Source organism: Triplophysa dalaica, chromosome 5 (assembly GCF_015846415.1).
Source record: "Triplophysa dalaica isolate WHDGS20190420 chromosome 5, ASM1584641v1, whole genome shotgun sequence".
NCBI classification, from domain to species: domain Eukaryota; kingdom Metazoa; phylum Chordata; class Actinopteri; order Cypriniformes; family Nemacheilidae; genus Triplophysa; species Triplophysa dalaica.
The window spans coordinates 14,419,577-14,431,790 of NC_079546.1; the positions used below are offsets into that span (position 1 = coordinate 14,419,577).

The following is a 12,214-nucleotide window of genomic DNA, read 5'->3' on the forward strand; positions in this document are numbered from 1 at the left end:
ATGTTGTGACTAAAAGCATCTAAAATAAATCAACACAACCATATATTTTAGCATCTATGTGTGTATGTGTATATGTATATAAATACAATATTTGTTTTCTAATGAAAGAAATTGACGTTGGCACAATTATATTTTTATCTGGAAAAGTTATTTCAAACAATTTTTAAGATATTTAAAATCATTTCAGTCATGTGTTTCCAAACTTTCGGCTGGTACTGTATATTGAAAGTTCTGATTTTTAAAAGATTGTTCTGAGAACTGTTTTTCTTTTTGAAGTACCCAAGAGTTTTTTTTAAATAAATGAAAGAAGGATCAACAGACAAAGCCCTTGATTAAATCAATTTACTGTTATGTGCAATTTTATTATGAATGTATGTTTACATTAAAGTAGTGGATAACACTAAATTATGATGTGGTGTTTTACTGTGAATATGTTTAAGTACAATCATTATCTAAACAATTCATAAGTTCTGGGCCAGATGTGTGAAACGGACCTGGGCCGGTGTCTTTTAGCACAACGGGCCAATAGCGGCACAGATTCGTTTTCTTCATCTGGGCCAGCACTGGGCCAACTCTGGAACAGCTCTGGTTTTTCTATAGTATTTCGGTCCAAATGCGGGTCTGGTCTGGTGCTAAAAGACACCGGCCCAGGTCCGTTGTGGCCCAGAATTTATGAAGGGTCTGGGCCAGATCTGGTCCAGATGATTTTTGCTTTCTGGATACTTACTTATGGAATTGTGTTCTCCTTATATGAATTGTTAATATAAAGAAAAATGTACCATGCAATAATTTTGTTGTTTAAATACGTGCTTTAAATACAGTACACTTTACACTTTGTGTTGAAACAGTATTGAAAGGGAGTTAATATAAGCAATAAAATCATTAATCATTATAACTAGTTTTTCTATATCAAACTAGACAGAATGTTAAAGCCCTGTCAGTGGTAGATAGCTTTTGTTTGATATTTAAATTGATTACATTAATGTTTAAGCTGAGATTTACAATAAATATTTAAAATTTTTAACGCTCTGTAAGTTGTAAAATTAAAATGCACTCCTCAGATTGATTGAATGTTTAATATAGTCGAGCAAAACTTGAGCAAAATTAAAATAAAATGTTTTTCCCCTGAATGCATTAACATTAACAGGTTGAACATTTGGGATTGCATTTTTGGGGTTGTTGCCAAATTCAATATGGACTTGAAAATGCATTTCGAGGTGGCCATGCCCCCGTACCGATACAGCGTCATTGAGTGAAGGCGGAGACAGCATTTTTTCGTTACATGCGTAATTCATTCATGGTTTAACCATGTTATTATTTGTAGTCACCTAGTTATTGCTTCCAGCATATTCTTTTAACTACGATGAACAAAATATATATTTGTATGATTCTACGACATATTAACTTTTATTCAAGAGATATATTTCTATCGTGATGTGACGTTTGACATCGAGGCTTCGAAGCTTGTTTAAAAAAATGAAGCATATCACAGTGAAGCACTGTACTGGAGCTTGATTCGTTTTGCCATAACCACATGATCAGTGAAGTCCGAAGCTTTGTTTTTGACACTATAACGTGACTGCTCTGTATTCTGATGAGTAGTGAATCGGGACTGCAACTGTCACGTGTGAAAATATCCCAAAAGCAGCAAAAGTAGGAAATGATAAAGAAATACCCTCCAGCTGTTGAACATGTCCTGTTCCTAAATAGAATTCTTTAGATTTTACTATCACTCACAAAATTAAATGACAAGTCCCTAGTTCACAATCACGTCACAGTTATCCAATCATTTTATTTTGTTATGTATGTCAACATGACCCTCGCTTATGATCTTACAGGACTAAGACAAACGTTTCTGTGAATAACTCCTAGGCTGATCGAAGCACATTCATAAAAATTTTGATTTGTTGCATTTATTGACACAGTATGTATGGCCTATGTTGTTATAGTGCTACATTCCTACTAAAATATCCAAAAAAACAATTGTTTACTGATGTGAAGTGGCATATTACATAAATTACTAAAATTACACATGGGCACAAATACAGTTTTCCCACCCTTTGACGACCAGATGGCACTAGTATGCACCATTTTAAAAAAAGTTGAGAAGAAAGCCTCCATGCTTCGCAGAGCTTCGTTTTACCATCACATTTTTCTACACTGTCATTGATTGAGAGCATAACATCACTTTAAGTGTAAAAAGAGATAAGATATTTAACTCAAAAATGTTTAGATATCAACAGGCCAACTTAATGAATTCACAATAATGTTTTTTTTTTTATGGTGGTTGCTTACTAGGGTTACAAATGAAGAGCGAGTAAAACATTTAGCAGAGAATTTCTAATGAAAGCTCCAGATAATTGTGTTTAGCTTTTATATGGCAGATTCTTTCAAATTAATTCAAATTTTCTGAGTGGAAATTGTTTCTAGCTTTTTTATCCAAGTAAATCCAACTCTAAATTGTTTTCAGTGTATGTGAAACACCTGATTCAACTAATCAGCTTGTTGGTGTGTTCATAAGAGATACATTTACTATACAGGTGTCAAACTAAATTTGACACCCCCTTACATTCTGAGTGAAGCTGATGAGTTGAATCAGGTGTATTATATAGAGAGGGACATCTAAAACATTCTGAGAGAGGGTCCTCGAGGACCAGGATTGAGTCCCTCTGTCCTGTGATTTATGAATGATGTTTTCTGAAATGATATCTTACCTGTAAACTTCAGAGTATAGCTGGCTCTCGTTTTGGTGTCATTTCTCATTTTAAGTACACATCTGAACTCTGTGTTGTTGTCTTCATTCATGAGAGTTGTAGTCAGAGTGACGAGACAAGAATGTTGTGATTTAATCTGATATCTGGAGTTTGTCTGTAGCTCAAAACCTGACCGATTCACCCACACCAACTGAAATCCATTAACTTGGACCAAATTATTACAGTCATATGTATACAGCTGACAGTAGAGAGTGACAGATGTGTGTGCTCTTATCTCAGTCTGTGTGGCTGATGAAAACACTGAAACACAAATCAAAGACACAATTTTGAGTTAATTCATCAGAGAACTTTGATCTTTCAGTGTATTCAAAATAAATTAACAGAAAAACTGACCATGGAGAACATGTAGATAAACACGTGCATAAGTTCTATAGTGATATTTATTCACATATTGTTGGCAGATGTAAAGTCCTCGATCATCTTGTGTCGTTTTGTAGATGTTGAAAGAGCAGTCAGATGTCAGACTCAGTCGCTCAGATCTATCTATGTAAATCATCTTTATTCCTCCAATAAATAAGTCTACAGCAGTTGACCTACTATATTGTTTGTACATCCATGTAGTTGAGTTACACTGAGGAACAGGATTATTACAAGACAGAATGACATTTTCACCAGAACTGGTGAACACATTGATGTCAGCAGTCACATCTGAAATACAGTAATAAATAAATGACTTCAACAGATAAGGATTTAATATTTTCTGAATGTTAGTAAGATTAATACAAATACATGTCTTGTAGAGTTTACCTGTAAATAGCAGTGAGAGAATGATCTGTCCCAGCAGACATATGTGTATCTTATCAGCCATTTTGATCTTCAGTAACTGATTCTCTTCTCATAATCTATTTATAGACCTTCTTGAATACATTTGCAACTCTTCCTGTGTGTTTCCTGTTGTCATCAACTGAGCCTTATGTTTTATAGTGCGCTGAAAAAAGTGAGACTTTTGATCAACTTTAAATATGTTTGTCACGTTGTTACAAGCAATTTTATCATTTTTTTCTAAAATATATTTATGGCTTGGTTCACATCAAAATGTATTCATTTCAACAAACCACCTTTATTGTGATCAGTGTTTGCTAAGTTGGGCTCTTGACTATTATATTTTAATAAGTTTTCATTGTCTGCTGTGACAGTGTGTGAAAATAGATTTGTTGAGGCAATTAAAGATTCATTTGGATTCAATTCTTCTTTCAGAAAAACTCTAAGCATTTAAAGAGGAACGAGAAATAACATGAAATGAGTCAAGAGCATAACTAAAGCCAACACTATTCACAATAATGGTTGTTTGATGAAATGTTGACATTTTTTTACATTAATTGCAGGTGAAAAAGTGATATTGATTCAATGTAATTAATAGTGACAGATCGGTCTTGTGGACCTTGCCCGAGTTCACACTTGGTGACGTCAGGAAGTGCAGAACTATATGGCACTAGGCAGGGGTGGGCATGTATTTCAAATACAAAATACTTAACCCTTAACATGCACAGGGCCCATGGGCGAGTTATCATTTAATATTTGTTTTAATTAAGTTGAAACTCACCATCATGGTGATCAGTGTTATCTTGAGTTAGGCTCTCAACTCTTAATGTTGGATTTCTTTTGGCATTTTGTAACTATACGCTTTCAAAGTATATTTGTTTTGCTAATCCAACTAAAAATTAATTCAAAGGGTGTTGGTTCAGTAGTTCTCATAATGTTTGATTAACATATTCTATATAGATTTTGTGTTGTACTTGAAAAAACATGATAGAGTGGTATTATTTTGATGTTGAGAAATATTTGCATGAAAATACAATCTTTTGTCACAGGAGAGTTTAGAATAACACAGACATGAAGAATCAATGTATGAATCTCAACAATGGTGACCAACAACAACAAAACTTCATGCAGCAATGCATGCTGGGAGTCATAAATGAGTTTTGAACTAGGATCAACTCAACTCAACTTTATTTATATAGCGCTTTTTACAATTGTCATTGTTACAAAGCAGCTGTACATGAGACACATTGAATACAAGAAAAACAACTAAAGGCATATACCTGTAAAAACAAGAAAAAGGTGAAAACAACAAAAGACAGACATACAAATGCTCCACACACACAATATGCATACATACTTGCACACACGCACAGTGAAAGCACACATTTGAGATAAAGGAGAGAGAACCACAGATCAAATATTAAACGGACTATAAATTCTTATATGCAATATTAATTATGTCTAATTTCTAAATTCTAAAGCAGCCCCCCCCGGCCAGGCAAATAGTGCAAAACAATATGCAAACGGTGGCGAGGAACCCAAAACTCCAATCGAGAAAAAAACCTCAGGAGAACCAAGGCCCAACCAGGGCATTCCAGTTCCCCATCTGATTATAGATTAAAGATTATCATTAACAATATAATAGCATCTGAAGTGTTCCCATTCTCAGCTCTGCCATCAGGTCTGGGCATGAACTGCATCCTGCGGTAACCTTGGAACAAAAAGGCAAGACTGGCTGAGAGTAGAGTACTGTTCTGCACTCTTTGATGCAACAAGTACATCATTTGTTGTTGGATGTGTTCCTGGTTCTGGTTGATCTAAATAATGCAGCCTAAATCCTCTGAGGATTAATATTATGGAAGTGTAGTGTATGCAAGATTAAAAACATGCGTCTTAAATCTAGATTTAAACTGACAGAGTGTGTCTGCCTCCCGGACAGTGCAGGGAAGAATATTCCAAAGTTTTGGTGCTAGATAAGAAAAGGATCTACGACCTGCACTTGATTTTGAAATTCTAGGTATTAGCAACTGACAGGACGCCTGAGAGCGTAATGCATGTGGAAGATTTGAAATAAAATAGAAGTTCACTCAAATACTGCGGCGCTAGACCATGTAGGGCTTTATAGGTAATAAGCAGGATCTTAAAGTTAATGCAATGCTTTTCAGGTAACCAGTGCAAGGTTGACAGAACCGGGGTTATATGCTCATACTTTTTTGTACGTGTAAGAACTCGAGCTGCTGCGTTTTGAACCAGTTGGAGTTTTTGTAATAGGCCTGCAGGACAACCACCTAAAAGTGCAATACAGTAATCTAGTCTTGATGTCATGAATGCATGAATTAATTTCTCTGCATCTGACAGTGACAGCATATGACGTAGTTTAGATATATTCTTAAAATGGAAAAATGCAATTTTACAGGTGTTGTCGACATGGCTCTCAAATGACAGAGTACTATCGAATACAACGGCAAGATTCTTAGCTGATGACAAGGATTTTATGGAGCATCCGTCAATAGTTAAGCAGTTTTCTTGGTTGTTACGTATGGCGGTTTTTGGTCCAGTAAATAACACTTCTGTTTTGTCCGAGTTCAGTAGTAAAAATTGTTATTCATCCAGTTTTTTTAAATCGACTATGCATTCCATTATTCGATGGAACTGCTGTGTTTCATGAGGCTTTGAGGAAATATAAAGTTGAGAATCATCAGCATAACAGTGAAAGCTAATTCCGTGTCACTTTATTATATCTCCTAGAGGTAGCATGTATAATGCGAAGTGCAGAGGCCCTAAGACTGAGCCCTGTGGACTTGCGATTTGAGGGACACCTCATTGCTTATTGCTACAAATTGAAAACGGTCAGATAAATAAGACTTAAACCATTTCAATGCTATTCCGTTAATGCCAACGTAATTTTTGAGTCTATGTTGGAGTATGCTGTGGTCAATGGTGTCAAAAGCAGCACTAAGGTCTAGCAGCACCAATAACCAAATACAGCCATGGTCAGACGCAAAAGCAGGGGCCCGTTTCAATAAGGAAGTTCAAAAAACACTGAGTTAAAATCTGAACTCAGAGTAGCGATTCTCCAAGTAAATCAACTCAGAGTTTTCAGTTTCAGACCAGCTGATTTGAGTTAGTTCAATACACTCTCAGTAAATTCACCCTAGGTTATGCGCGTGCAGCATTGCGATGAAAAGCCATCATCAATTGAGTGAAGATAGCACGATTCACCATGGCAACGGCACGTGACAAAAAGCGTTGCGTTAATTTCTCGCCAATCGAATTGGAGGTACTGTTACAAGCATACGGTGAATATGAGCACATATTTAGAAAAAAGAGCAACACAGCCGCAGCAGCAAAAGACAGAGAATTTGTTAGGGAGAAAATTGCTTCACGTGTTAATGCGCTAGTTTGTTTGTCAATCACTTTTATATTTATTTTGTTGAAACTGTAAAAATGGAAATTATATTTAACTCGCTCTCTCTCTCGCTGTCATGTAGGTGCAATCCTTCTGTAATCAAAAGATCTTGGCAGCAGCTGAATATGAAATTCAGGAAAGTTTAAAGAAATAAAATGCTCTTTCTAGTAGGATGCCTGATTGGGAAATGTTAAATATACTACTTAAACCGGCCTTAAAGTTACGATAAAATGTCCAAACGGGGCCTCACAATTCTCTGCCGACATAAATGTAACTCTCTGCGAATTAATGCAGCTTCCTCATCAACAGGTTCCTGAATAAACGGACATGCCATTTTAAGGTTTGTGTGACTAAATTGAGCACAATTAGGAACATGAATGGTGTATGCAATTTCAACACCGCTCGCGCTTCGAAGAGGGCTGGAGATTGTAACAAACCCTGAGTTTGCGGAATAAAACCTGCTCCCGACCAGGTTAGGTTCACGGTGTATGTTACTCTGGTTACTCACTAGGAGTATAAGATACATCGATTTCTGAAATGGGCTTCTGAAATTCTGCAACGCGAGATGGCAAGCAGACAGTTGGTTATGCCATTCTGTCTCCTTCCCGACCTGGGCCCCAGGTAGTCAGCCTTTAGCATTATCAAGACTGTGTGCCAAATTTCTAGAGAGGAGGGAAACCCTATCCCAGGAGGGATGAAGACCATCTCATTTCAACAGGTAAGGGCTGCCCTCAAAACTCTTCCAGTTATTTATAAAATCTAAATTATTCTGCAGGCACCACTCAGACAACCAGCCATTTAGTGATGATAATCTGCTATAAATTTCATCACCACGGTAAGCAGTGAGGGGGCCAGAGAATATAACAGTGTCTGACATCGTGCTTGTGAGCTCACACACCTCTTTAATATTATCTTTAGTGATCTCCGATTAACGGAGTCTAACATCATTTGTGCCGACTTCAATAACAATCTTACTGAATTTACGATAAGCCTTAGCCAGCACATTTAAATTTGACTTGATGTCGGGCGCTCTGGCTCCCGGTAAACATTTGACTATGGTGGCTGGTGCCTCTATGTTAATTTTCAGGACAATAGAATCACCGATCACTAGGGCACTTTCAGCGGGTTTCTCAGTCGGTGTTTACTGAGTGGGGCAAAACCTGTTCGAGACTTTAATTGGAACGGTTGAGTGATGTTTTGTCTTGCGACTTGCCGTCTCACCATCACAAAGTTTCCCAGCTGCAGGGGATTTTCAACCGGAGCCGAGTTGTGTGCGCTAACTTTGCTCGGATCCAAAGTGTTTTCTACGGTCCTAACACTCTTACTATCCTAAAATAAAGATTGGATGCGAGACTCTAATTCTAAGATCTTCTCGGTCAGCCTTACTACTTCCCTGCATTTATCGCATGTAAAACCCTCACCGCTGACTGAGAAGGCTAAGCTAAACATATGACATGAGGTGCAAGTAACAACAATAGGAATAGAAGCCATGACTCACCGGGTATGAAGTGCAATCCTAACTTACCAAGGTTGCTTGATGAGTCTTAGTATATAAGCTTAAAAAGAGAAACAGTTAGCACACAACACAAATAGGGGAAGATGATATTCCACAGTGTAAACAGAAAGCAAGCTAACATGCTAGTACCATGCTAGCGGCATTAAGTTTAAATTAAAATAGGTTTAGAATATAAAGTTATAAACAATTCGGCAAGACGGTAGCAATAGGTAATGGTAGTAAAATACACTAATATTAAGACCAAGAACAAATGTGAGGTGAAGCAAGTGTCAGAAGACACAAACTAGCCGCTGGCAGCGATGCAATCAGCCTGTTTTAACTAACAGTCCGACAGCACGCCAAATATGCTTACCCTCAAACCTACACCTTTATCTGCATAGGCGCATCAACATTTCATCAAGAGCTATTAAATGTGCATACTAGAATCATCTACTGGGCTTTATTCTACTAACATAAACATTAGTATAATCACAATACACACTTTATATGAGAGGAAATCGTCTATTCTGTAGCAAGTAAACTGTAGCATGTGTACACCCTCAAATTTGTGATTGTCAAATTTACAAATTTTTAGCCTTTTTACCTGTTCCGTATTTTTGCAGAAAACTTTTACGAAATTCGGAGGATGCCATGTTTTTTTTAATTGCCTCCTATTGACAAATCGCTTCACTGTATAGTTTCCTTTATCTTCACTGTAAGTCGCTTTGGACAAAAGCATCTGCTAAATGCCTGAATGTAAATGTTACAGTTTTTTACAATTGTTTACACAGTAAAATATTAATTTCCACACAATTTGCTAAATTCTACTCCAATGAGCAAAACACCTCCACATATTTGCACAACATTACACACAATGTCTGCTTCACCCTTTTTGCAAAACATTACACACAGTGATTTGTAAAACTCCACACACATTTTCACACCTTAGACACAGATAAGGATTGTGAGGTTACTTCCTTGTCATTACAAAGCCCCGGATTGCCAATGACCACACTAATGAACGAATTGGATAAGCACATCCACTAGGTGTCGAAGCACATATGTGCTAATTTGAAAAGCAGCACTCAGGTGTGCTATAAAAGGCAGCAGTGGTGGAAGGGGCCATATGTTCACTTGTGCATAATATATAATGTATTACATCTCCATAAAATGGAAGGAAGGAGTCGGGAACCGGAAGACATTCATAACATTAAATATATTACATTAACATTTTAGGCATTTGGCAGACGCTTTTATCCAAAGCGACTTACATTGCTTTATCCTATACATTTTACATAGGTATTTGCAATCCCCTGGGATCGAACCCACAACCAATGCTCTTACCACTGAGCTACAGGAAAGCTACAGGAAGGCTGTTATATTAAATAAAGTAATATAACAGCCGGCGGCCCCTCACGGACAACCGCTGGCGAACAAAACATAAATATAAATACACACATAACACAAGTTCGGGCCTGGTCCTCTCTCTTTGACGGTCCGGTCGCTCGTTCCTTTTATATGCTCCCTATCTCCCACGTGATTCGAGCCCGGTGTGCGCACAGCTGGCGCTAATTCACAATTACTCACCGGACTCGAACCACGGTCTCGCCCCGCCTACTCTACTACAATGTGTATATGTTTTGACTGAAGTGTGTCATTTTGCAAACACTCTAGGAATAATGCAAATTGAGTGTGGTGTTTGGATAATTGTGATTATATTTTGAAAAAAAGAACCTGGTTTTCAAACATGCGTCTAAACAAATGAAAAAAACTGTATTTGTGCAGTTAAATACTGGTTCATATCGTTCTTTTGTTTTTGAACTATTCTTGTTTTGTAAGATCATCTTCATCTACTTCACAGTAGTGTAATGTTTTTTTTCCCCATAAAGCTCATTCTTGCATTTTGCTCTATCTGCACTCTTTTATTTTGTAAAAATTTTTGTATTTTGCTGTCAATTTTTTCTTGAATCACAATAAAGGGTTTTAAATTGATCTCACCAGTGTATGACTAAGTTGTCGTGTGAGTGATTTTGAGGGCTCGTTTGTCATGTGTGGGGGAAACGTTTCAGCAAGTTTGAAAGATTTTGTGAAGAGAGCTTCATTTTTACCTGAAAATAGGATGTTTGGGTAATTGGGTGAGATGTTATGGATTTGTGTTTACTGTTTTGGGAATAAGATGCATAATTTCAAGAAATGGGTTTAAGCAATCGAGAAAAACTATAATTAACATTAACAAGTCTTTATCTTTACATACGAAATGATAAAATAACAGCCTCATGCAATCGACATTTACATTTTTACATTTAGCAGACGTCTTATTCTGGGAACCAGATATCGACATTTACATGTTTACATTGAGTCATTTAGCAGATGCTATAAAGACTAAATTTAAAAATGGATTTCTGGTTCCCAGAAAGCTTTGCATGAGGTTGTTATTTTATCATTTTCTATTTATTTCTCATTTTGGTTCCCAGCATGCTTTGCATGAGGCTGTTATTTTACAGCTTTTTCTGTAAGTATAAAGACTTGTTAATGTTTAATGATCATTTATCTTTAACGAAACTGTTGCCAATTAATTAGATAAATGTAAATCTACGTAAATTACTGGGAAACTGATGCATCTATGTCTCAGATTGAGATTGGAATCAGCTATTTTTCACTATCACTAACTAGAGAATTCTTATCAGGCCCCCTACTTTAAAGTGCTGTTGTTGCAGAAGAGGAAAAGGTTTTTTTTACTATATTTAGGGTTTGGAACATTGGGTCTTCATTTTTGTCATACTGTGTTTATACATTAGTAAACAAGATTAGAAAGATCAATTATTTTGGTATGAGATAAACTTGTGTGAAGAGAACATTTAAGCAGTTTAGAAACGTCTAGACAACTATATGTAGTTTGGAGTTGAGCCGGATACTCGGCTGAAACGAGTATCCGGTACGGATAAAGCACTTTTGGCTTGTACGAGTATCATACGAGTAATACGAGTCAATATATGTGCTCGGACTGTGTCTGCGTTCTGTGATAGGCTAGTCACAGTAGCCCCTACGCTACACACATACAGATGTATTGTGTTGCTGACTGTGTCCAGCTCTGCTCTCTCACACACAGAACACTGAGAAGAGAAAAGAGGTTTTCCGTTAACGTTAAGGGGTTTCTACAGCTTCAGGTTTGTTTTTTACTTCGGTTTGTAGTACTTACTTATTAACCAGTAGGGTTTTGATAAACGTGGAGTTTGTTCAGACTTGGTGCTTGGTAGAATCGACTCGCCTGCGACTCGTCTCTGCCTGTCTGAGTTTTTTTTTCTTTTTTAAACCGTCAGCTGGCTCTAACCAGTTTTTTTTACTTCACGCACTGAGTGTGTGACACTTTCTTGCTGAATTTCTTAAAAAAAATAAGGAAGTAGTGGTATAAAACTATATTACAAATTAATTAGCTACATCTGAGTCATCTGCCGGTCATCTGAGTTTTTTTTTTGTTAAAGCATACGTAACATGACATCATGAAAATGACGTTTCATGCAGTCTGTTATGTTGCCGTGTATGAAAGTAAGCTGTCTGCCAAGTTGTAAGTCCGAAGGTGAATAAATAACGAAGTTTTTTATTTATGAGGACATCTCAGCTTGGATGAAAGACCATCAGCTCCAGCTGAACCCTGCCAAGACTGAACTACTTGTGTTTCCAGCACACCCTACGGTCCAACGCGATTTCAACATCCATCTTGGCAATACCACAATCACCCATTCCAAAACAGCCAGGAACCTCAGAGTCATATTT

The 12,214-nt window shown here is 37.0% G+C and overlaps 1 protein-coding gene across 1 annotated transcript in view; it reads right to left on the reverse strand.

The window, feature by feature from the left end:
• LOC130421259 (uncharacterized) overlaps positions 1-3,582 on the reverse strand; it is a 28,436-nt gene extending 24,854 nt beyond the window's left edge. Inside the window, exons 1-3 of the mRNA XM_056749048.1 lie at positions 3,522-3,582; positions 3,108-3,422; positions 2,715-3,014 (exon numbers count right to left, since the gene is read on the reverse strand). Coding sequence (XP_056605026.1) covers positions 2,715-3,014; positions 3,108-3,422; positions 3,522-3,582 — 676 coding nt within the window. The remainder of the gene's footprint in view (positions 1-2,714; positions 3,015-3,107; positions 3,423-3,521) is intronic.
• Between the last annotated feature and the right edge of the window lie 8,632 nt (positions 3,583-12,214).